This window comes from Carassius auratus, chromosome 8 (genome assembly GCF_003368295.1).
Source record: "Carassius auratus strain Wakin chromosome 8, ASM336829v1, whole genome shotgun sequence".
NCBI lineage: Eukaryota > Metazoa > Chordata > Actinopteri > Cypriniformes > Cyprinidae > Carassius > Carassius auratus.
The window spans coordinates 7,937,213-7,964,449 of record NC_039250.1 but is presented as its reverse complement, the minus strand read 5'-3'; the positions used below and the strand labels follow the sequence as shown (position 1 = coordinate 7,964,449).

Sequence of the window (27,237 nt, the reverse complement as noted above, 5' to 3'; positions counted from 1 at the left end):
TTCAAGAATTGTTTTAAAAAAAAAAGGTGAGATTTTGTCAAATAAGCCAAAAATGTGAAAATATGATTTAAATATTTGTATTTAGGGTTGTTTGTATTCCTTAGTGAGAAAGGAGATGGCCATTTTATTTTAAATGTCATTTCCACCACAGAATATTAAGAGACATGGCACAATAAAGTGCATCATTTGAATTTGAGGAGGTCTTCAGTCTTCTTCACTTTCATTCAACTTCTTAAGTTGTTTTTTTTTTTTTTTTTTTTTGTGAATGCAAAAAGTGGCCATTATTGAAACGCTCAAATATCATCCACTCATCCTATCTCCTGTTGTCTTATTTCTTTCCAGGTCACCCTGGGGAAGGTTTTGAAAGCCATCGTGGTAATGAGGAGCCTTTTTATTGACCGCACGATTGTCAGAGGTTATCATGAGAATATATACTCTGAGGACGGAAAGGTAAAACATATCATTACGTTACATGTTCAAGTCTTGTTTAAAACTCCTCTTCATCCATTTTTTTTCCCCAGTTAAACCTTAAAATGTAGCTTGAGTACTTCTGGCTTAGGTAAGGATGTGAAATCCCTGGATTTGTAGCTATTGATAAAAGTCTCTGCACAGCTGTTGAATTATTCACATGATGTGTTCAGCTCCCTCTTGAACATGAAAAGCATGTTCGTATGCGATACCCTCTATCCTCACGTCCCCCGTGTCAGGTTGAGCCACGTCCTCTCATTCATTCTGAAGCGATCTGTATGTCTCTGCGAAAGCTGCAACGTTTGAACACTCTTTGGTGACACTAATATGAGGTGGCCATCAAAGCTGCGGAGAGGCTTGATCACAGTTAATTATGGCAGGGAATGTGAATCTTCTGAACCGCTTGCCAGGACGGTGCTTTGTGCTGTGTGCCGCTGGGCCTCTGCGTCCAAACGTGTGTGGTGAGCAATTGCATATTAACCTCCGCTGCTTTATGAGAAAGCTCAAACTGACAGTCCCAGCAACGCTCACACTAGGATATCAGTAGTTCGGCCTAAACCGCTCTCATTATGCTGGTAAAAACACATTAGTTGATTTCTGCATGTAGAGTTTGGAATGAGGTGCTTACGTATTGTTTACTGTATACTGTGCACTTTACACTATATACTGGTTACTTTGGTAAAAATTGTACATTTTGCTGTAATATTTCAAACAGAAGAGTAGTATGCCAGTATGTTGTTTTAAACATTATTTGGCATATTTTGGTTATAAAAAAAAATGGAGAATTATTATAATTGGAAACATAACTTAAACTAAAATAAAAAATTACTCTGTGATTGTTTTAATGGTATGATTTAGTAATGAGTCAAAAAAGATTGTAGCATTGCAATTGAAAATTCTATGATCAAAAAAGATTCAGTCTTTAAATATGTAAACCCATCATTAAAAAATTATTCCATTTTTAGCGTTTTTTGATAATCTAAAAGTATGCAATAATAAACCATTTTAAATATTCATTGTAAATGTATGTGTGTGTGTGTGTTTGTGTGTCTGTGTGTCTGTGTGAGTTTGTGTCTATGTGTGTGTATACGTGTATATATATTTAATATGTATATTATATGTATTTTTTTTACCCAAATTGTGACAGTCTAAGTAATGAGTCAAAGAGACTAGCAGATATTAATTCATGTTATTCTGATATACTAGGATTAATAGGAAAAATATTGTGTTATTTATGGCAAGAGATTTATATTCAACCATTGTGTTTTTTTAGCTATGAATAAACAGCAGAGAACAGAAACGAGATTGATTGATTAATAAAAACTAGTTTAAATATCTGCTCATCTTCAGAAAGGAAACTCAGCCTCTCAAAAACAAGTTAACAAACAGTAATTAATTCCTATTCATTACAGATTTAATATTATGGAGCTTTAAAATGAGATGAGCTCTTTCTGGATGTTTAAAATACATACTGCTTATTCAAAATTAAACCTTGAAATCAATCACAGGATCCACACAGCAAACAATCTCGAAGAATTCAGCCCAAACTTTTCATTCCTTTTTAGTTCCATCTCAATATTAAACTGTATACAGTGTGTTTTTTTTTTGTGTGTGTGTGTTTTTTTAATGATTTTATTTTATTTCATTTACGATTTTCAGTAGAAGCACTGCAGAAAACTCCTGCCCTTGAATCAACCTCAGAGGTCTTCTTGGGACTCTGCGAGGTGTTAATTCAGGGCAGAATATCGACAGGCTTTTTTCTTTAAATCCTCTCTCTGGTCCTTACAATTTAAATGATGCCACATAGCTTACCAAAACCACATGCAAGAGGCCCAACAGAGCCTGCCTGAACCTCCAAGCACACGAAAAAAAGGAGAGGAAGGGGTTGGAGAAGGGAAACTATGCTATCAAAGTAGGGCTTCAAAGACTATCTCAGACATCTCTTGGGTAATTTGCGATCCGGCATTCTTTTTACTTCAAAGGGCAGCAGTGTATGGAGGTGGGTTTGAGGACAGAGGGGAGATGGAGTCTGATTTCTCTGATAAATGCTGACACCGGGCCTGTTTGATAATAGAATCAGAGAACATTTTGATTTGTTGTCGTCTTTGAAAACTCTTCTGATGACCTTCGCTCAACGGGTTGATTAGTGATGGCTTTTTTTCAGCCCCAAACAACAGTCCGGACATCAGACGCAGGGCTAGTCATAACTGACCTTTAAACTGTCAAATGAAGAGAGATCTTCGTTCATCTTCGGAACACAAATTAAGATATCTATGATGAAATCTGAGATCATTCTGACCCTGCATAGACGGCAACGCAACTGACACATTAAAGGCCTAGAAAGGTAGACAGGACATTGTTAAAATTGTCCATGTGACATCCATATTTTTATGAAGCTACACTATTACTTTTTGTGTCAAGATAAATAAAAATATTGACTTTATTCAACAATTCTTCCTTCATGTCTTCTCAACATTAGGGTGAGTAATTAATGACAGAATTTTCATTTTCGGGCGAACTATCCCTTTGATTGTACATTGGGTTTATTATTCTAAATGTAATATTTCAATTCTAAACAGAATAAATTATTTGAACTTTTGCACTCTTTTACAGTGCCCTATCTAGGGTGTATTGGGGTAATAATATAATTTAGACTGGGTAAAAAAATAGAGTAAAGACCTTGGGTTACAGAAAATTTAAATAAAATTAGAGAGGCAAATAGGTTTGTGCGATAAGGCCGTTTTTGATTGTGGACTATAAAAATGTCTCCACGATCTGCTTTTGAAGAAATATTGTAGTATGGTGCTACAGCGCACATTCTAACAGCTGAGGTTCTGGTGCCTCCGTCTCAATATACTGTACAATCCCACAAACATTCACATCACTGTTAACTCAGCGTGCTGTTGTGACGTTTGTTTGTTTTTTGAGCATGCATACCCTAAGCGCGCGCACTAAAACAAACAGCAAACAAACAGCACCTGGTTACTAAATTGTTATCTTTTGCACTAATACTGTCAAAACACACAAGGTTTATTTATAGACTCGGTTAAGTCTAAAATGAAAGTAAACAGTTGAGAGAAAAACGGATGTGTGCAGCTCTTAAAGAGACAGTATTAAACATGCTGTCGACTGTCATTAAAGGGATAGTTCACCTTCAAATTTCATTTCTGTCATTATTTATTCACTCATATGTTGTCCCAAACCTGTATTAATTTCTTTCTTGTGCGGAACACAAAAGAAGATATTTTGAAGAATGTGGTTAACCAAACAGTTGCTGGTCCGCATTGAATTTGATAGTAGGAAGAAGAAAAAAAAAATACTACGGAAGTCGCTGTGGACTAGCAACTGTTTGGTTTGGTTTTCCACCTTCTTCAAAATAGCATTTATGTTCAGCAGAAGAAAGAAACTCATTCAGGTTTAAAGCAACTTTTGAGTGAGTATGGTATATTATGGTATATTATACCTTTTAATGTTAATAAAACACCAAAACTTGACTGAAAAACATTAATACAGTTGCTTTAATTGTAAACAGTCTATATAGTGATTTATTTTTATATATGTTCATTCAATTTCTTGAATGCTCCTGCTAAATACACCTATTGTACCTGAAAATAAAACATTGATTGTTTTATTCATATATTATTAGGGATGCACAGAAATGAAAATTCTTCGCCAAAGCCAAACAAAATGAACACAGAGTTTTTTTGTGCTATTTTCAGCCGGATAATTTAGGTTGCCGAACATTCAGTGCATCCCTATATTATGTGTATTTGTAAAGTGTATCTTTGTTCTCATATTTAAATAACAAAGATAAAATAATGACAAAGTTTTGTATTTTTGCCCACTAAATATCCGCCATCCTTTTTTATATTTTTGTTGCCTTGAAAGACTTTGTCTTTATAATAGGGAAGGTAGTTTGGCTCTAATACTTAGACAATTTGCAAAATAGTCAAACCAACATGACAAAGAATTTAAAATCGAGAATCATTATATTTCTAAATAAAAATCATGATATTATATTTTTGCCCACCTATAGAGGCGAATAAAAACATAACAAAAGGCAAAAACAAAACAACTTTCAAAAGCACTCTCTGACTGATCACACAATCCTTGTTAGAGGCAGGTGAAACATACTCATCCACACAGGAATAGATGAACACAGTAGATGAATACATCATAAACACAGGATTTTACAGAGTATTAAAGCAGTACTGATTGTTTGGGTCCGTTTTTTTCAAATTGCCAGCAAAATGACAGTTGATACAATATGTTGACAGAATGCAGCTCCTCAAAAACAAGTTAACAAATAATTAATTCATTCCAATTCATTATAGATTTAAGATGGCAAAGTAAAAAAATAAATAAATGAGCTCTTTCTGGATGTTAAAAATGAAAACTACTTATTTAAAATTAAACCTTGGGTTGAGCATGAACCAATCAGAAGAATTTTACACAAACAGCCAGAAATCATCCTGAAGAACTCTGGTTCATTCAAGTGAATTTTTTTCCTCTTGGATTTTAGTTGTATATATGCATTTTATTTTGTTATTTTAAAAACCAATCACTATGATAATCTTTTTCATTTTCTTATTTTAAATATGCACACGTGTACCTCTGTCATGGTACTTTTTATCGTGGGGTTTATTTATTTATTGGCTTTTATGGAGCTAAACAACTCTTCAATTTAAAAAGTTCAGTGTAGGAGCATCCAGGTGAAAGATGTTAACTAGAGGCTTAATGGATTCTTGGAATGTAGTCATAAGAGTTTAAGAAGGGTTGTGATTAAGGGTAAAAGTTGTGTGCTATGCAGTTATCAAAATGCTTGATGTTTACTTTTCTGTCTTTTTTTTTTTTTTTTTTTAGCTTGACATCTGGTCAAAGTCCAACTATCAGGCATTTCAAAAGGTGAGTTAAGCAGCAAACGCATCACAACAAACGTAAAAAGAAAAAATGAGTTTAATCAACAGAGCGTGTCTTTCTCATTACCCATAGTGTACGCTGGGAAATATCGGAACAGTGATTAAATGATCCTATGGTTGTCTTTCAGATTGAATTTAAGCCCTGTAATAAATAAATAAATTTAAATCGCAGGTCTGTGAAATTCTAATGAGACCCCTCTTCTCAATGACGGTCTCATTTCTTGTCACCTCTCCACTGCCAATCCTTGCCTTTCATCCCTCAGACATCATTTGTCCTCGTGTTTTTTTTATTTCATTTCACTCAGAGCCACTTCGCCCTCATTTGACAGCCCCCTAAACATCTGGGCTCCGGTCGTCTTCTCTCCACCCTCCACAATTCTCATTAGGCTGGAATTAGAGAGCAGTCAGCCTCTGGGCCAGATGAAACTACGTAGTCTTGCTAATGCTGATGCTCCTTGCTTTCCTTTCAAAGGACAGAGAAATGTGTATGACGAGCTGCCTGGAACGCATTGTAACTGAGCTTCTCGCATTTGCACAGGCTGATCAAAGCACAAACCTGTTTATTTCTTTATTTCTCTGGCTGCGAACGCTAACTCAAACCCAGGCTGCCTCAAACTGGAGGGACGGGCCGCCTCTCATCTTCCCCTCCCAGCTGTCACTTCTGTGTTCCCATTTTCCGAGCTCGCTTAATTAATCGTTCTTTACTCTTCACATGTCCCCGCTGTCCAATAGTTTTCACACAGATGTTTTTGTGTTTATAAAAAAAAAGCATCTCTTCGCTTTTTTACACTTTAGTAGTAACCACTTGAGTTACTTTTCCCATGATGCATTACTATTGAGAGTGGACGGTTTCCCATAAGGACTTTGGTCAGCATTGGCAGTCTGATGAAACGATGACAGGAGATTGAAGTGGTTCACTTTTTAGACCCATTCTATAATTAAATTAGTGATGGAAGATGGGATTTTAGGGAAAGTAATAAGGTTATGGTGTTCTTCTGCAAAATTGGATTTAGGAGTTAATCTGAGTGTAGGTAGATTTGGTCTGAAAATAGATTTTAATTAGAATTTCTTCAAATGTGTGCCCATGCATGCAAAAAAAGAAATACAAAATGTGACCCTGGAGCAGAAAACCAGTCTTAAGTCCCTGGGGTATATTTTTAGCAATAGCCACACAAAAAAAAAAAAAAACACTGTATTGGATAAAATTATCTATTTTTCTTTTATGCCAAAATCTTTAGGATATTAAGTAAAGATCATGTTCCATCAAGTTATTTTATACACTTCCTACAATAAATAAATCAAAACTAAATTTTTTATTAGTAATGTGCATTGCTAAGAAATTAAATTGGACAACTTTAAAGGTAGTTTTCTCAGTATTTAGATTTTTTTCAGATTCCAGATTTTCAAATAGTTGTGTGTCGGGCCAAAAATTTTCATATCTAACAAACCATCAATGGAAAGCTTATTTATTCAGCTTTCAGATGATCTAGAAATCTCAATTTCGGTCCAGGGTCACAAATATATTTATGTATTATATATATTTTGCTTAAAGAATATTTTTAGAACAAATTTTTTTGTTGCTGTTGCATTCTACAATTATTCACATCAATTCTATTAATAATTGTAATATAAGTATTTTATTATTCATTGCAATTCACTTTAATTATATTAATTTATACTATAAGAAAAAAATCAGAAAAAAAATTAAATGGTAATGGTAATTTTATGCCAAGTTAATGGACGTTTTCCAAAACACATGAAATGTGAAATACAGATAACTAAATGTTTATTTATCTGTAATATTTAAACTCTACTATATGGTAGTATTTGTTGTGCTGCATTTTATTGTAGTTTTTTTTTTTTTTTGTATTTTTATTATTATTACTTCAAGTCGTTTTTACTTATTTTACATGCTTGTATTACCGTATTAATAATCTAATGAATCACCATTGAGAATGAGAGTGACATTGAACTTTAAGATCTACTCAGATTCATAAAGAGGAAAGGTATTTACACTTTTTAAGATTTACACTTAAAGATTATACTTTTGTACCATTTTATTCTGTCCCTGTAATTTTAGTTACATTTTTTCCTTGAAGTCCAATTGAATGTCAGTCAAGGACAAGGTCGTTGATTGGTACACATGACCATGATTGGTACATGACCACCAATTATAGACCACAAATGTAATTTTGTTAACTGGTTTTGTAAATGTGGTTGGTCATATGTTAATGCACTTGCTGTACATATTGCGTTCTGTTTCTCAGTGATCTTTCCTCTCTCAGGTCACTGATCATGCAACCACAGCGCTCCTGCATTACCAGCTCCCCCAGATGCCTGATGTTGTAGTTCGCTCATTCATGGTGGGTATAGTACATTGCTTTTAAACTTCCCATGGCATTGTGCTAGAATTATCTCATGCAATTATTAGTATTATTGCCTTTGGTTTTGTGGTGCTGTTTAACAAGAGGTTTTCCAAATTGTAAGAATGCATGCAAAACCATTCTTACAAAATATATCCCTGTAGTTCAACTGGTAAGAGGAAGGCTATAACAACATTAAGGTCATTGCTTCGATTCCCAGAGAACACATACTGAAAGTCGATCGCTTGAGTGCACCGTTAATACTGTAGCTTTGAATAATAGTGTATAATGGCATAAAATGTATAAAAACCTCACCGCTGGAATAAACAAGTGTTGATTTTGTTTGAAATCTTTTATAACTTAAGTTAACCTTATAGTGGCTTGTATATTTGTGTGTAATGTTAAGCATTGAGTCCGGTCTGTCTTTAAACACTCTGCCGACCTCTGTTCTACACTTTAAAAAGAGAGGAGAGATTGATTGCTTCTCCGTAAGATCAATGCGGCGCTATTCTGATCATGGCTGGAATCATGGGCTTTCTCCTGTACACAGATTTAAACCATACACTTGATGGGCTTCACTCCAAGGCCATCCCTGGGACAACTTATTTAGAAGAAAAAAAAAACACTCACTTCAAGGTCCTCTCAGCTTCTTCGTAAAAAAAAAAAAATTCATTGTGGTTCAGGTATTGGTTGAATAAACAGACTGACAGATAAAAAGATAGATAGGCACATGAGAAAAGATAGATAGATAGATGGATAGATGGATATAGTGTGGTGCTGGACTCTTGTGTGTGCTAATTGGAGTATGAATAACAGGGAGTCAGTGGAGGGTAGTTTGGGCCGGCAGATGAATTAGGAAAGACAGTGCGTCCTGACAGGTGCAGGTAAACCCCGACTGTGCTGAGCAGCCCAGTGAAGACAGGTTAGAGAGGAGAGCAGACATATTCCTCCTGCTGTTAATCAACGTCGAGTTGTGACTGCTGTGAGAGACCACAGACCGTCCTGCTGGTCTCACATGCCCATGCCACCGAGGTCATCCACCGCAGCAGTTTTACAGCATTTTGCCAAGGAAAATACTATGTGTTATTCAAGACACTTCAGACTCAGTTGGGCTTTTAAGTGTCAATTCAGTCTTCTGTGTGTCACACGAGGAGTGCTGTTTGTTTTTAAAGGTTTTATCCAATAAGCCCTTTATAAAAAGTACAGTTGTCCGCTAATGTCTGTGTGGTGTTCTTCTTTTGAGCAGACCTGGTTGAGGAGCTACATCAAGCTCTTCCAGACCCCGTGTCAACGCTGTGGCAAGTACCTGCAGGAGGGCCTTCCTCCAACATGGAGGGACTTCCGAACTCTGGAGGCTTTCCATGACACCTGCAGGCAGTGACGCTGTCCCGGGTCACACAGTATTTCAATGGCTTGGCTTGGAGAACTCCAAGATTCGGTTTCTAGCTCTGTGTTGTGGACAGTTCGTCATGAAGACAATTTCCAGCCTATTGATTTCCACAGCTTTGCTCCATCCACTTCTGGAAGAATATTATTCTCCAGATAGATACCATATAATGATTTATTACATTTAAAAGAGAAAATGTAAAATGCTGATGGATTTTAGAATGTAAATAGCTAGAAGTTTATTCCACAAATAGGTCGTAATAATTAACGTTGTAGTTGGGACCTCAGGTTGGATGAAAATTGTCCATTTCTGACATTTAAATAAACTGCCTTTGCTTTTCTTTTTCCACATATTGTCTTTTTTTTGTTAGATCTGAGTTTTTATTATATGTTTCTTAGGTTCAAATAGGTTAGCCCTGTGCTGTATTTGCTGGTCTGCAAAAAAATGGCAAATGTCAGCAGAAACTTTTCCTGCTTTTAAATATGCTTCTGTAAAGTTTAGAAACCAATGCAAAAAAAAAAACACAAAATGTACATAGTTCATGAAAAATGCATGAAAAATTGCAAACTAGAGTACAATCTTATAAGTGTATGACCCTGAAAATCGCAGTTGCTTTTTCATTTCTTATCATGCAAGATTTAGACGGAGTGATAAAGGCTCTCGCTGAGTGTTTGCATGGGAAGTCAGATTTTGTTTTCTAACCCCGTCTGACGTGACTTCACTTTTGCAATGACACATTGTACATGCAAATTTAAATTCTTAAACATTATGTTTGAAGCATGACAAATTCACGCTAGAGAAAAGGACAATTTTGCATGTTTATACAGAAACCCCAAGTCAGTGTGGTTTCTACGATGTATGTTTCCATTTGACTCATTTCATGTTTGTAACATGCTGCTGTATACACGTTCATTTAAGCTTGTGGGGTTGAATTTGATCTTTATGGAACCATATAGATTCTCATTTGAACATCAACCATAATTTAATAACATCAGATGGAGCTACAGGGCTGACTGTGATCTTAATGTACTAATGTACTCTGAGAGCTTGATATGCCTTTCAGCCTGAAAACTTAGTAGAATCTAAACAAAACTGTCTGGCGATCGATAAACATATGAAAGATACTTAAAAGCAAGATCATTTTTAAATAATAATATATGAACATACTATATATTAACTTAATTATTAATCATACAAAATTAGGAAGGAGAAATTAAATATTATATAGTGCAGAGATACAAACTGAGAGATACGCAATGCTGCATTTTCTGCTTATGTACAAGTTAATGCATTTTTTAAGATTTTAAGCTCATCTTGGCATTTCCATCCAATGTTTTTATGCAATATCCTAAAATGCATGTTGATGAAAATATAGCTATATTATTTCTTAAGAAGTAAAGCATTTTCTGAACCAAAAGCTGAAATTATTTCTAAAAAAGGTTTAAATTAAACCAGTTAGCAGTTTGCTCTAAATTAATTGCAAAATTTTAAAGCACAAAGAGTATCAGTACATCACTGCTAGAGAGCAGTTTACAATAATCTAAACCCTATAGCCTATATAATTGTCTGAATTTTCCAGCCTGCTGAAAATCCTAATGAGCAGGCTTATATTCTCACTTTCACTTTATATTCTGAGCTTTTCTGAAAAAAACTCAAAGAACTGCAGTTCTTTTGCATGATCTGCTTTGATCAAGTGAAAATCATCATTGCCTTCAGATCCCACACATGCTGCCGCGTTAGAGGCTTTGAGTCGAGTTAGTCGGTGAAGTCTCGAATGCCTCCACAGCCACGCTGGAGTCACACCATTTCCCTCTTTTTCTCTTCGACTGGAACTGAGACTCAAAGGCTAATTCATATACCTACTCGTCACTCCACAGTTAACATAGCATCTGTTCCTGAAAACAGTAGGTGAGCTTCAGTCTTTGTTGCAGTTGTAGATTTAATAAGCCTTCAAGCTTCATTCTTTTGAGTGTTTTGTCTTTAAAAGGTGAGAGAGGCTACCAGGGTTAAGAATATTATTGCTGTCCATGCTACAATCTATTTAACAGGAAACCGTTCAGTTTTACTGAAAATATGAAAAAGTTTTAGAACTGCAAGAAATAACAACAATTATATTATTTCACTGTAATATTAATAGTATTAAATAAATATGTATTAAACTTATAAATGTGATTATAATTATTTAATTCTATTTGAATCCATTTATAAATAATTATATATTCATTATTGTTATTATATAACTACAAACATTTAAGACAGTACATACAACACATACATGCATGCATACATATATAAGCCTGTGGATCTGAACACGTCACAAGAAATTGTCAAAATATATTTCAAGGTATTTATATTAATATTTATTAATATTAATAAATGTAAAGGTTGAGTATTAGATAAAGTTCTGTTCACCTGTGCATGATAAACAGTTTTAGTGCTGGACCTACTTGTTTATGAATTTATGGGCCAATTTAAGAAAAATATAAGAAGCCTTTTTATTTTTTATTTTACATTTTTAGAGTTACAAATAGTAGGCCTACATAGCCACTACAACACAACGCTAATTTGCATCTCGGGTTCCTGGTTATTTTATTTATTTATTTATTTTTATGCAAAAGGAAGAAACTAAATGAGACATTACAATAAAATAATAGGCCTAACTAGTTATTTTCTCAGAAATCAGATCTCATAAAGTAATAAAGACGAGCCTTTTCAATGGTCTTCCAGAAGAACAGACCATTATATGCCTTACTACAAAACAAAAATAGCACCTCAGTTCTCAAAGCTTGTTTAGACTGTCATCTATTTTACAGCACATTTTTCAGCCTGACCTCCTTGGGTGTTGAATCGTATGTTTATGTACTGTGCCTTATAATTGCGGCGTGTGTTCTGTCTTCTTGCGGCGTGTGTGAAGTTTCCTGCGGTGCTGGCCGTTCACCCCTCCCCAGCCCGTGGCCTCATTAACTGCTCCTCGTCACCTCATCCCACACGCTCCCTCCTGAACGCCTAATTACCGCCCTCGACCCATGCTAATGATTGATTTCGAGACCAGGTGCCTTGCATACTCCCTGTCCTTGCCCCAGTGTAAATTTGCCAAGACTGCAAAAGGGGGTTACACTCATATTCATCTGTACGATGTAGACTTAAGGTATGATTAGTGCATTTATTTAAGTGCCACAGGATTTCCACAGGTCCAACACTAAAAGTGGTTCAATATAGCTTGAAAAAAATATTGGTTGGAATTAATCTCAATGGGAGTTGGTCAGCTAGCACATTCAGCCAGTTAAATGGGTCATATGATACGATTTCAATTTTTCCTTTCTTTTTGGAGTGTTACAAGCTCTTGATGCATAAAGAAGATCTGTAAAGTTGCAAAGACTAAAGTCTCAAATCTAAAGAGATATTATTTATAAAAGTAAAACCTAAAACGGCTCATTTTACCACACTCCCACATGTCTACGTCACGATGTGGAAAGATTTTCATAATGCCGCACAAATGTTCACGCAAAGAACTGAACTTTTTATTCTCACTGTTGCACTATGTTGTGGAGACGCTGTGTGTTTAGTTGTGAAAGCGAAACTACTTTGTTTGGCCTTCCAAAAGGGAACACAACTAAAATTCAGTGGTTAAACTGTATTTACAACACTGTTCCAGAACAGTTCAACCCAAATATTTAGATGTGTGCAGCGCATTTTACAGAGGATAAGGACTGTTTGACCCTTCCAAGATGGCGGAGGCGTCAGCATGACTGAAGCTGTCAAGTGTGGCATCTACCTATACATATTTGCATCATAGTACTTATGGTACATCAAGTCGTCATTGGAGGTTCATATTTACAAGTTGGGAAGTCAGAGTTACAAAGTGATAATTCTATGGTATATTGTTCATGCAAAAAAAAAAAAAAAAACGAATTCTACATTCTAACAAACTTACCTTTAATACAGATGCTGCCTTGTTTCTCATATGTTGCATGCATCACAAAAGAATAATGAATAGGCCTGGGTTTTGACACAAAGTTCAAAATTTGGATGGATTAGATTCGATATTAATAATGAATAGCAAAAAATAATTATCTCTAGATTACAAATTTTAGACGTATAAAGTAATATTTCTTTCAGAATTATATAGTAGACCTATTTCACTGAAAATGATAGATAGATACCAATCATAGATTCTTATCGATTCTGAATTGAACCGTTTTAAGCATTCACACTGAAACCGAATTCACTCCTTTTTGTGTTCTTCATCGATGGCCTCATTCCTGGCTTTGCTTTGTGTGTGCATTTAGTAATTCTTCCTGTTTATTCACACAAGTCTGGCGAAGTGGATGTCTCCAGTTAACAATACTGTGCCGTCATCTGTTTTCGTAGACTTAACAGGTGGTGCGGATGATCCGAATAGAATTGTCTTATGGTCGTATTTGCTCACCCAAGACAAACGGGCCGTGAATTTCACTGACAGGCGTCTGCGTATCTCGGAGCTGATGAGCACAGGGGTGGCGGGAGGCGGGGAAGGTCTATGTTGGGAGGTTGTCCTGGGAGACAGATGGTGACTAGATCCTCTTGATGCCAAGAATGGTCTGGAAGATCTCCATGCTAACAGTCCCAGGCTTATGTAGGAGGTGCGTACATCGGCACCATGTTCAGGCACAGGCCACATCCACGTTCCATCTGTTCCCTGCTCATCTTATCTGCATTGTGTCGAATGCCTCTGGGTTTGTGCTACATACCTGAAAACTGTAACTGTTTACCAGTGTGTGAATGCTTGTTTTCACTAAATGAAGCTTTAGCCTTTGCTTCAGTGGTGTATCCAAAATCACAGACATAATCACTTACATGCTACAAAGTAGCAATGGGCAAATCTCAGAGTAAATCCACTGCTCCTAATGCATATATCTCATTAAAAGCATCATAAAAGACAGCTTAAACAGTATTAACAGGAACAGACACACACAAGCATCTATTTGCACTATTCTCTGGCACCGAATTGTTGCTTTGCGCTGATGTGTCATTGATCTGTGCCGGGAACTAAGATTCACGCTTTGCTCTGAAATTATGGAGCTCACCCTCCTGGCATGTTGAATCGCCACCCACTTAAACTGGTAACAAGACCTACTATGCATCAGATGCTCAAAAACTCTAGCACTTATACGGACAGAATTTTTAACAGCTTATCGCAGATGGCGAGAACTTTCTCATGCACTAAAGTTGTACACGCAAGTCACAGAGACCAGGCGCAAAGTAGTGCCAGCATTACTCATGGTTTTAGTTAAATGTTATGTGTGGGGGAAAAAAGGAATGGATGTTTGACTTGACACTGCTTTGCGTAAAGACATGCAGCAACTGTCACGTAGACTAATGAGGATAGAACTGACCCCTTAAAAGCCTACTGGATGGAACTAGTTTTCTGAACAACCTTTATAATTCTTAAAATTCTGATTTTATGTATCAAAAAGGACTAACATCTGCATGGTAATTACAGAGGTGCAAGTGTGTGTTTTATGCAAGTGGGTGTTACAGAAGGTCATGAAGGGCATGCTTCATTTTTGACTTGACATAACTGAGCAAAATCTAGATTGTGTCTGATGCTGGTATTCCAGCTATCGTTTGCTACCATTCTAAGGTTCTCTCAAAGTTAATATTAATATTCTCGAAACATTTGCACAACAACTGCATTTATACAGCATTCATGAAGCTGTTTTATGATATGTTTTACTGTGGTCATCTCATGTTTTATAAATCATACTGCTTGTTTCAGAACATTCAAAGACGTTCAAAAGTAATGCTCCCATAATGTTTGCAAAATAACAAATTAGAATGTTCTTTTAACCTTTGTAAAACCAAGAAAACAATTTAGAAAACTTGGATTAAAAATCTTAGTCTTGAAAGTGTATAGCTGGATTTGGTTTTCTCTATTGTTACATTTATTTTATATGACGTTTTTTGTCAAATGCTGTACATATTGGAAAGTGCAATGTGAAAAAACTTGGAAAACCATTGGGAACAGAAATCATAGACATTCAAATTTAGACAGGATTAGCTTTTTTTCATTTACTCTGATGAGAAACTAAGTAATTTGTTAGTACATTTTTACAGATGTTGTGTGAGAAAAATGTCATGACAAATTGGTACAGGATACTACTCGTCAGAATATGGGACTAACTGATTTTTTTTTTTTTAAAGGTCCAGTTTTACGCGCTTTTTTGAAGCTTTGAATGTGTTTACAGTGTGCAATATAACGTGTTCATGTTTCGTGTGTAAAAAAAACAGTATTTTTCACACAATTCACAATTCAAATCTGTATACCACTGTTTTCACTGTCATAAAAACGGGCTGATGACTTCCTTGTTCTATAAAGTCCTTCCTTCAGAAAAACGTAACGAGTTCTGATTGGGCCAGCGGTTCCTGTGTTGTGATTCGACAGCAGCTTACAGCACGCTGCCCTCCTGCAAACGCTAGTTTTGGAGTAGTTTTGAGAAGCAAGTGGGCAGGAGCGTGTGCTGGAGATGTATTTATAGTCACAGGAGCGTTTTTACTGATGAGATCCGCATGAAAATTGCATTCGTTTTTTTGCACAGTCCTAACATCTAGTTAACAAAGCTAAACAGCGTTACCCTTTGTGTAATAAGTTACACAAACTGTTAAACGCACCAACTTAAATAATAAAATACACTTACCGGTTGTGGTCCATAAACAACACCTTGTCCAGACAAAGAGGGAACTGCTCCATCTTTCAAGAATAATATTTGTGCGAATCCGACATTAAACTGATTGAGAAAGTTGTCCTCAGCAAGCTGTCCTCAGCAAAATTTGCTGCACATAGTTTTACATGTGGATTATAATTTTCGGGAACCGAGTTAAATGTAAATTGTAATCATTAATCTCCAAGTACAGCATCCCTGGGAAGGCCAGACAAAGGTGATTGGACTCTGAGATGAAAATAACAGCGTTTCGACCACATGGCGACAAACACAAACTCAGCTCTTCCTTCTTCTCCGTCGGAGCGCAACAAGGCCACGCCCCCTTTTTGTGTATTCATGTGGGTGGAGGTTAGTTAAAAAACTGTTTTAGTGACATCATAACTGCAGGAACTAGAGGGATGTAGTCCAAACGGGTCGTTTTTTGTAGGTTAATTCTGTTAAATCAAATATCTCGCTTGGCATTGAACTTTGAGCTTTAGAATTTTACAGATATTATTTATACTCTAACAACAACTTTACACACTAACTAAAGTTTAAAACATGGAATCACGAAGAAGGGGACCTTTAAGACGGTTTTAGGTTTTGTATGCATAATATAGTGAAATGTAAAATACAAACTAAACTAAACTAAAACTAAACTAAAGGCTATTCATTATGTATACAGTATTGTTCAAAATAATAGCAGTACAATGTGACTAACCAGAATAATCAAGGTTTTTCGTATATTTTTTATTGCTACGTGGCAAACAAGTTACCAGTAGGTTCAGTAGATTGTCAGAAAACAAACAAGACCCAGCATTCATGATATGCACGCTCTTAAGGCTGTGCAATTGGGCAATTAGTTGAAAGGGGTGTGTTCAAAAAAATAGCAGTGTCTACCTTTGACTGTACAAACTCAAAACTATTTTGTACAAACATTTTTTTTTTCTGGGATTTAGCAATCCTGTGAATCACTAAACTAATATTTAGTTGTATGACCACAGTTTTTTAAAACTGCTTGACATCTGTGTGGCATGGAGTCAACCAACTTGTGGCACCTCTCAGCTGTTATTCCACTCCATGATTCTTTAACAACATTCCACAATTCATTCACATTTCTTGGTTTTGCTTCAGAAACAGCATTTTTGATATCACCCCACAAGTTCTCAATTGGATTAAGGTCTGGAGATTGGGCTGGCCACTCCATAACATTAATTTTGTTGGTTTGGAACCAAGACTTTGCCCGTTTACTAGTGTGTTTTGGGTCATTGTCTTGTTGAAACAACCATTTCAAGGGCATGTCCTCTTCAGCATAGGGCAACATGACCTCTTCAAGTATTTTAACATATGCAAACTGATCCATGATCCCTGGTATGCGATAAATAGGCCCAACACCATAGTAGGAGAAACATGCCCATATCATGATGCTTGCACCTCCATGCTTCACTGTCTTCACTGTGTACTGTGGCTTGAATTCAGAGTTTGGGGGTCGTCTCACAAACTGCCTGTGGCCCTTGGACCCAAAAAGAACAATTTTACTCTCATCAGTCCACAAAATGTTCCTCCATTTCTCTTTAGGCCAGTTGATGTGTTCTTTGGCAAATTGTAACCTCTTCTGCACATGCCTTTTTTTAACAGAGGGACTTTGCGGGGGATTCTTGAAAATAGATTAGCTTCACACAGACGTCTTCTAACTGTCACAGTACTTACAGGTAACTCCAGACTGTCTTTGATCATCCTGGAGGTGATCATTGGCTGAGCCTTTGCCATTCTGGTTATTCTTCTATCCATTTTGATGGTTGTCTTCCGTTTTCTTCCACGTCTCTCTGGTTTTGCTCTCCATTTTAAGGCATTGGAGATCATTTTAGCTGAACAGCCTATCATTTTTTGCACCTCTTTATAGGTTTTCCCCTCTCTAATCAACTTTTTAATCAAAGTACGCTGTTCTTCTGAACAATGTCTTGAACGACCCATTTTCCTCAGCTTTCAAATGCATGTTCAACAAGTGTTGGCTTCATCCTTAAATAGGGGCCACCTGATTCACACCTGTTTCTTCACAAAATTGATGACCTCAGTGATTGAATGCCACACTGCTATTTTTTTGAACACACCCCTTTCAACTAATTCAACTAATTGCCCAATTGCACAGCCTTAAGAGCGTGCATATCATGAATGCTGGGTCTCATTTGTTTTCTGAGAATCTACTGAACCTACTGGTAACTTGTTTGCCACGTAGCAATAAAAAAATATACGAAAAACCTTGATTATTCTGGTTAGTCACATTGTACTGCTATTATTTTGAACAATACTGTATCTTTTTTATATATATATAATTATAAACATTTTCAAGGAAAATGTTTTTACAGTTACATGATGCAAAAAAAGTTTGAAAAATTAACCAACCACAGCAAGGTTAACTGAAATGCTTGGCTTATTGGATCAATAAAGCTAAATGTCATATAATATGACAACACTTTATTTATGGAGAGAGTCGGAGCTACTAATTTTTCCATAAGCACAAATGAATAATAAAAATAAAAACGTTGCGTCCCCATTTAAGAATGTAGAACACAGGAAATACATCAACACAGAACAGAAAACAAGTTATTCGATAGGTTTTTGAAGAGTATATGTTTCTGTTGGGAGATGGAGCTCTTTAAGATGTTCACAGATAATAACATTAACAACAACTGGCGACTGCGTGACCCGTCATCCGTCTGCATATTAGAGCATATCATTTCCCAGCGAATGAAAATATCAGCCTTGTCTTGTTGTTCTTCTGAATATTTGTTTTATTAGATATATTCAAATTAAAGTCCTGAGGCCTATCTATTCAAAAGCAATACATGCTCTCGGTACCCTGCTCTTGTCCTTCTGCTAAGAATAAATGTCTTGTTGTTTGTTGATGGGAAGGATTGCAATATTGAAATAGCAGTCATGCGGTGTGTTTGGACTGACCCAAGGACATAGAGGTTGGCCAGCTTATTGTTAATGTAAATAAATGCAAATATTAAAATGGAGCTTTGCGCCTATGATACACCATTAGAGTGCTGTTTTATGTCCGTCGGGGGTTAATAATGTGAATTCCATCGATTTCTGGCTTTTAGAGAAATGTTCACAGATTTTCTGTCCGTGGCGGGATTGTTGTGCTTGTTAATCCATTTGAGTCAGAGTGCGGTGTGTCTCGCTAGGTATAGGTCATTGCTAATGGCATGCTAATGAGAACCTGCTAATCAATTTGTGCTTAATCAGCCAATCAATCTTTGCTGTAGCTGGCAAGCACACAGAGCAGCGGACGCCGCAGTGCCGTGAGAAACTGCAAGACTTCTTGCCCCGGGTTTTAACTCAGTTTGTTACTTTCCTTCTCACTGATCCATTGCCTGAAGGACGGATTTCAAGTGGTGTCTATCTAATTTTACAAAGACAAAGAAACATAAATGGAAACTATATTAGTAATAGAGGTCTTCTTCATGCAGTTTTGAATAATTCGATAATTACTTTTAAAGGGATGACCCATCCAAAAATGACAATTCTGTCATCATTTCAAGTAACATTCTTTCTTCTGTGGAACACAAAAGAAGATATTTTGAAGAATGCGGTATAACAGTTTTGGATCCCATTGACTTCCAGTGTATGGACAAAAATACAATGGAAGTCAATGGGAACCAAAACTGTTTGGATATAGAGATTCTTCAAAATATCTTATTTTATGTTTGGAACAACATGAGAGTAAATGGTGAGAGAATTTTCATTTTCAGGTGGACTATCTCTTTAAAGCACATATAGCATCATACATTTTGTGATTTTATGCTATTCCAGTTGCTAAATATTGTCAATATATTGTTGTTTGCTTAAATATAATTCATAATAGCTACCTGTATATCCCGGCAAACAGGGAACATTCTGGCTAATGTTCTGACAAGATTCACTCATAGAAAAAAACAGTCTTTCAGTAAAATTAATATAACAAAATTATAAAGTTATCTAAAGTTCTTCAAAAGGTTAGCACAAAAACATTTTACATTAACTTTTTAGTTCATTTAACATTGAGCTAATAATGATCTCAAATCTCTCGCACAAACATGTTTTTAATATATTGTTCATGGAACATTGTTTGGAAATGTTTCAGTTGGACTTTCGTCCAACATTTTTTAAACATTTTTCAATGTTTAACATTTTAAAGTTTAATTTATAACATGGAATGTTCCCTTAATATTTGTATAACCAACAAAAACTCTTTCAAAGATTCAAAAAACATTTAGAAATGACATTTCATAACTTAATGTGAACATTAGCAAATTATTCTTAAAACATATTTTTATTGGTGGATGCTGTGATCAAGTGATTTAGTCTAGATAAAAGGGTTTTAGGTTTCAAATCACTAGTGCAATAAAATAAAGGGCAAAGAGTGCACATTGTGTGTAACTGAGGGTTTATCTAACTATTTTTCAATCTTTTGTGCCGGCAATGAATTGTGGGATATGTAGTGTTGTCGCAACAGATGGCTAAGTGAGTTCTGTTCTTAGACATTCTTTGTTGCTATTCTTCATCAAAATGTATATTCACATTTAAAGTCTTTTAAATATCAATATCACTTTTCTTTCACAACAATTCTTTATTTACTCACCCCTAATTCAGAAAACTATTCATAAATGTAATCCCACTGCTATTCGTCCATCCACTTTTACTAAGTCATTGACAAGCGTTTAACCTCTGTTTGTAATTTGTAATTTTCTTTCAACCTCCAGGGTGTAGTTTACAATTCAATTTTCCAGTTTTCCGTCCTTTGAATTCTTCATCATTCTTTTTTTTTTTTCATTTTAGTTTTTTATAAAACATCAATCTGTACTTCCATTCAACCACATGTTGATCGATTCTAGTTGAAACATTAATCCTTGCTTTAAAAACTCTCCGAAAAATGATGTAACCCACTCCATTTTCCACCGAGCTCTTGTGGCTGGAAGCACATTTCCTTGAAAAGGAAAAGAAGACAAATGCAAGAGCCCACACACACACAAAACAAGAACTAATCCCTGACCTGACAGGCGCGAGAGGAAAAGCTATGAATTAATCTAAGAGAAAGATCGCAAATAAAATCAGCCTATGGTGACCGTTCACTGGCAGGCAACTGTTTCCCATATGTCTCTCTTCCTTTGAAGAAACGGAATGAAATTGCAGAGCGCTATCGAATGTAATCATACATTTGTTAAAGAGTGTGAGAGAGGCAGTCACATCCCATAACAGACTCATCTATATCCCTTAAACGCTGGCCGGCTGTCAAGAAAAAGAGGAAATGGGGCCGTTTAGGAAGTTGTGCTGAGTCAAGTGATTTCCTCCATTCAAGAGCCACGCTGACGAGCTGACAGCGATGACCTCCACCTGTCACCTGTTATGACAACAGAATTTTTCTTAGTTTGCAGCTGTTCGGAAATGATTCATGCACTGATTGAAAGCACAATGTGAAAAAAAATCATCCGTGGATCTCTTGTTGTTCACCAGCACATAAAGTATCATCTTGGACCTTTTCCTTTCACTAGCTAGTTTACCAGAGTAAATTCAAAAAGTTCTGTTCTTCACACAAAGCCATCAAATAAAAAATAGTTTTTTAAATCAAGTATTACAGAAAGTTTTCTAAAGTTGTTTTATAAGAAATAATGTATTCATTCGGAATAGTTAGTGATGACTATTAATGTACTCATAGTCATTGAATGTAGTCATTTTTCATGTAGTTTTAATGTAGTTATCAAAAAAAGAAATATATATATTTGTATCCATCCATATCTACTGACAGGTCTGCCTTATGCAGTGCGAATAACTTGCTGCATTGTATTTAAAGGATTCACCCAAAAATGACAAACCTGTCATCATTTACTCACCCTCATGTCATTTCAAAAGCTTTCTTTCTTCAGTGGGACACAAAAGAAGATATTTTGAAGAACGTTGGTACCTAAACCCATAGACTTCTGTTGTATACAGGTTTGGAAGGACATTAGGGTGACAGAATTTTCATTTTTGTGTGAATTATCCCTTTGAAGCACATAATATCATATATTTTATGATTTGGAAAATATTATGACATTGAAAAAATAAAAGATAGATCACATAAACACCAAAAAAAAAAAGTTGTGGAAGTAAATTTCACAATTAATAACAAAGGAACATCATAACATAACATTTTACAATAGAAAGATTGACAACATATTTTGTTTTAAAATGTATTCTGATCATCTTTGTTTTATTTACCACTTTTTTGTAAAGTCATTTTCACTGTGTATGATGGAAATGAGCCCTATAAAGAGTTTTTGTTTTTTTGTGTTAGTGTTCAAACTGTGCACTCGACCAAAAGCGCTGCCTCATAATCTTCCTTTTTAAAGGTGAAAATGTTTCAGTGTTCCTCTGCACTACGATTACAACATGTTCTCCATTACATCCGTACTGAACAGTGAGCAGGGAGTGAAACCAGCCCTGCAGAGACCGCATTCTGATAAGATCGAGTCATTACAAATTCTTTTTGATAGGAAATATATTTGAATATCTTTCAAGCTGTCCCACTCGCACCCCACACCTTTTATTTTTTTCCTATATTATTTAATCATAAGTTTGTCGTTGCGGGGTTCGATTTTGCAGTGTACAAAGAATTCACGCTAAACAAGCATTTTCCAAAAAGACAAATTACCTCTTGGCCTCATATACATTGGAATGTGGTTATGATCTGAAAGCGGCCGCCCACACTGTCTCCGACTGTGATTTTAAACTTCAGGAGATGAAATGTGGGATTGTGGGTGTTTGGATTGAATCCCTGTCCATGTGTCTATTCTTGTCATTTTTAGCTCGGTTTTGTTTTTTGTGAAACACAATCAACTAAATGATGCCATTGAAGAAACATTAGGTAGCATTTAACACTAAGAGTAAATACATGAAAGTAATTCAGTATTAGCAAGACTGGTGCATAAGTTTGTGTGATATTTACATCACATGACATCAGCCGAGCTGAAGTTTTTGCGTTATTCTAACCTAAACTAGCTGTATAGATTGATGAAACTGATTAAAGAATTAACTAAATTAAAAAGCGAGTTATTTAGGCCTACAGTGGGGTGCAAAAGTAACCTTTTTATACACCTCAAAGTTACATGTATTGCCTTTACATGAAAAATACAGATTATTTTTTTTATGTAATAACTGATATTTAGTATCATATTTTAATTATGGTTGTATTACTTTTTTGGCACACAAAAACACAATATTTTAACAGATATAATATTTTTATTATTTTTATTTGTGCTGATGTAATTTAAAAAGTATTGTTACCTCTAAAAAGCATTGTGTTTTTCTTTGAAGGCCCACTAAGGTTAATGTCAAACTACTATACTTCTAATGGTCTGCCTCTACTTGAAATAAATAAAAATATTTAAAACAAAGATTTATGATGTGTAATAAAGAAATCAAAAAATGTAATATTAATATTAAAATATAAAAAGATCTAAAATGGTAGTTTATTATTAAAAAAAAGAAAAAAGAAAAAGAAAGAAGAATATATATATATATATATATATATTAGGGGTGTAACGGTTCACAAATTTCACGGTTCGGTTCGATACGATTCACTGGTGTCTCGGTTCGGTTCGGTACGGTTCGGTACGTTTTAGATACAGCAAAAAGAAAAAATTGGCAGATACATTTCCTTGATTTAAAAAATATATATTTATTAAAACTAACAAAGTATGTTTTTTTTACATTGAACAATGATGGAGCTATTCTTTACCCATCTTCTATGGTGTTTTCTTAGTAACATACTGTATAAAACAAAAACAGCTCCTTATAAAAAAAAAATTAAAATTTTATATTATTGTTGTAGTAGTTATGAACAAATACAAAGATGTAACTTTTTATATGGAACTCTATAACTCTTTATATTGAGTGTGTTTTTACTCAATTGGTTCTCTATAGGGCTTTTGTTTTTTGGCACAAATTAGGAATTACGGTCTGGCTGAAATTAGCTCGTGAAGGAATATTGTAACGGGGCTCAATTACATTAAGCATATTCTTAAAACCTGCGTTTTCCACTACAGAGCGCGCTCGCTCACTCAGTACGCGCGGCGCTGGACCCTGGGCTCAGCGTTGCCCTTCAGATACAACGCGATTTGGGCTGCACTATGCCAAGAGCAAAGTAGGTGGAGTTTTCAAAACTGCCCGTGCATACGTTCTATTTATAACAGTTGTTCTATCTAATAACGTGCAGGCCTGTTAATTGTATCGTACTGCTCAGGAAATTCCGATACAGTACAGTACTAGTCCATTTTGATTTCCGTGCTTGCTCGGATGCCCCGATCGATTGGTAAAGTGCACCCAAACACCAGACCTGTTGGTTATTGGAGGATCTTATATTTCTGGTCTGTTAAACGCATTGGCCATTTTGCAACGAGCCTTCAGCGCGTACTGAGTGAGCGAGCGCCTGACTGAGTAGCCTATATAACATATGGTGTTTTTTCTTCTTCGGGAGTGTCAGGGGCGTTGCCTGTTACGTCGTTTGGGTTATTGAGCTACCTTGTTGAACGCATATCATTATATTTCACAATTTTTTATTTATTTTGCAAATATAATTAATTAGTCCAACGAACCGTTCGGTACATAATGCGTACCGCGTACCGAACCGAAAGCCTCGTACCGAACGTTTCAATACGAATACGCGTATCGTTACACCCCTAATATATATATATATATATATATATATATATATATATATATATATATATATATATATATATATATATATGAAACTAATATAAAATATAAATATCTGCACTATTTTTATGTCACTAATTCTACTTGAAATGAATACAAAAATAAAATACGAAACTAAAATAAAATATCTGCACTATTTTTTGTCACTACCTTTACTTGACATAAAATGAAACAATAAATTATGAAACTAAAGAATAAATATCTGCACTATTTTAGGTCACTGTCACTTCTTGACATAAATATAAAACAAATATTGAAATAATACAAATATTTATGATGTGAAATGTAGAAATATAAAAATATATATAAATAATTATATAAAATCTGAGACTAAAATAAAAATATGTGCACCATTTTTAGGTTACAAATAATAAAGCAACAATAAAAAGGCAACAACAATAATAAAAGCATACATAGCTCAAGTATAAAGCTCATTCTGATTCTGATTCTAATGGTTTCTAACTATGTACTTGAAATGACAACAAATATTCACTTTTAGACATGCAGTAATTCAGAAAAAGAAATACAGCACATAGAAATCAGTTTTAGAAAGTGCTTCCATAATTTTATATAACAATAACCACAGGTAAGTTTTATACAACTCAACCAGGTTAACATGTTTGCAGTGGTGAGACACAAAAGACATAGGACTATATCTAGATGTACTTTTGGGGGGGCTCGTCATTATTTTCAGTACCCCAAAATCTAAAGTAGGACCATCCTAGACCTGCATTCTTGCCCTGCGTGCTTCTCTGTAAATGAGCTGCCCCGTGGATCTGTTCCCCTGCTCTCTGTCTTTCCCAGAGTTTCTAAAGGAGAACAGTTCTGCTCTGTCTATCAAATCCTGTTTAATCTCTCTTTAAGAACACAGTCTTTCATCATGGGAAAAGCCCATTTAGGACCATCACCGTAAGGTCGTTTCTTAAGGTCAAAGAAGACATGCTGTTCGATGCACACTGCTCTCAACAAAGTGACAGTAAGGACGGCGTGTGTCCTGGTTTTAACCCAGGACAAAGGACACCTGAAGTGTCATCGGTCTGTGTTCTGATGCGAGGTAAAGGTCTTTTCGGTTCAGTTCAGCAATGTGCATCTGAAAGCTGTTGTAGATGTATATATTTGACAAACACGGTGCATTTCAGCAATGTACATCTGAAAGCTGTTGTAGATGTATATATTTAGATGTGGTTGACAAACACAATCTGACAAGCAAACTGATTTTAAAGGTTTTCCGCTGGTCTTAAAAAGTCTTCATTTGCACTTCCACAAATGAAGGCCTTGAAGGGATAGTTCACCCAAAAATCAACATTTTGTCATCATTTATTCCACTTCAAGTTGTTACAAGGCTTAATGAATTTATTTTCTTCTGTTGAACATGGAAATACGAGATTTAGAAGAATGTGGGCAACCAAACAGTTCCCATTGACGTTCTTAGTATGAAAAAAAAATTATTATGGATGTCAATGGGGATCAGAAAAAACATATTAAAAATATCTTATTTTGTGTTCAGCAGACGAAACTTACAAAAATAAGGAATATCTTAATCAGTATTTTGTCTTATCAAACAAACACCCTTGAATCAAGATGCAAAATTAACATCTGAAGTCGTGTTTTTTTTGTTTTGTTTTTTTTTTTATTCAAGTGAATTCATGCTTAAAACACTAACAAATATCCGTATAAATATTAATATTATATATATATATATTATAAGTATAAATATAAATATTTTCCCTTTAAATTAAGAAGATTTTTCTGAACCTATTGGGAGAATTTTTTTTATTATCATAAATTCACTTAAACAATAAAATCATTCACAAATACACTTTTTATAAATCATGTAATTTTGCATTTATCTTAATTTAAGAATTTTAGAATCCATTTGCACTGGAAAACAAGATAAAATACAGAGGAAGAAAATTACTGTTGTGCTATGTGATCAGAAGGTACAGTAAAAGTTCTTTCCATATTTAAATTAAGCGGAAATGGAAATTTATTGGAAGTTAAATTAGCTTCTGTTTCATTTTGTTCCCTTTAATTTATTTCTTTTGTATTTTGGTTAAAAAAAGGACCTAAAAGTCTTAAATTTACCTTCATAATACTTGCATAAACCGTGCTTTAAGACATTTAAGATCCCCTTCTCATGGGTAGCTCACTGATCATGCATCAAAACCTGCATTAATTAAAAATGCACTGGAATTTCTCCATCTTAAAGGGTGTTTCTACAGTACATTCTCTACAGGATTTGCGAGAAGATACCTGAGGGATGCCGTATAGAAAACAAGGTCAAAGAGAACAGGCTCTTCATTCATTTTCATCACCAATCAGCACACCTCCTCTTAAATAATGCATTGATCTCTGGGCTTGCTGTTAATTCCCCCGTTATCAAGATGTGCAAACTAGACGTGGCAGCGCTTAACGGATGAGAGGTACAGGCCAGCTGTCTATTTGCTTTGACAGACATATTCCCACTGCAATGGAAGCACAGGCAACCTTTGAGTATCAACGTCTTATCTGTCTTTCAAAGTGGAGCAGAGGACAGTGGCTCATTATACCACAAGCAGTGCTTTTCAAAAACAACTTACAAGTTATAATAGCAATTTAAAGCTCTTTCCCATGGCAGATGCAAAGTTATTGAACTCTAATCTAAAAGGGGAATATCTGTATTAATTTATCTGTACAGA

At 35.3% G+C, this 27,237-nt stretch overlaps 1 protein-coding gene across 1 annotated transcript in view; it reads left to right on the top strand.

The window, feature by feature from the left end:
- The window catches only part of LOC113107172 (mediator of RNA polymerase II transcription subunit 27-like), a 53,357-nt gene extending 43,872 nt beyond the window's left edge, over positions 1 to 9,485 (top strand). Inside the window, exons 5-8 of the mRNA XM_026269483.1 lie at positions 343 to 450; positions 5,332 to 5,373; positions 7,673 to 7,750; positions 8,997 to 9,485. Coding sequence (XP_026125268.1) covers positions 343 to 450; positions 5,332 to 5,373; positions 7,673 to 7,750; positions 8,997 to 9,131 — 363 coding nt within the window. The 3' untranslated portion in view covers positions 9,132 to 9,485. The remainder of the gene's footprint in view (positions 1 to 342; positions 451 to 5,331; positions 5,374 to 7,672; positions 7,751 to 8,996) is intronic.
- Positions 9,486 to 27,237: the final 17,752 nt, after the last annotated feature.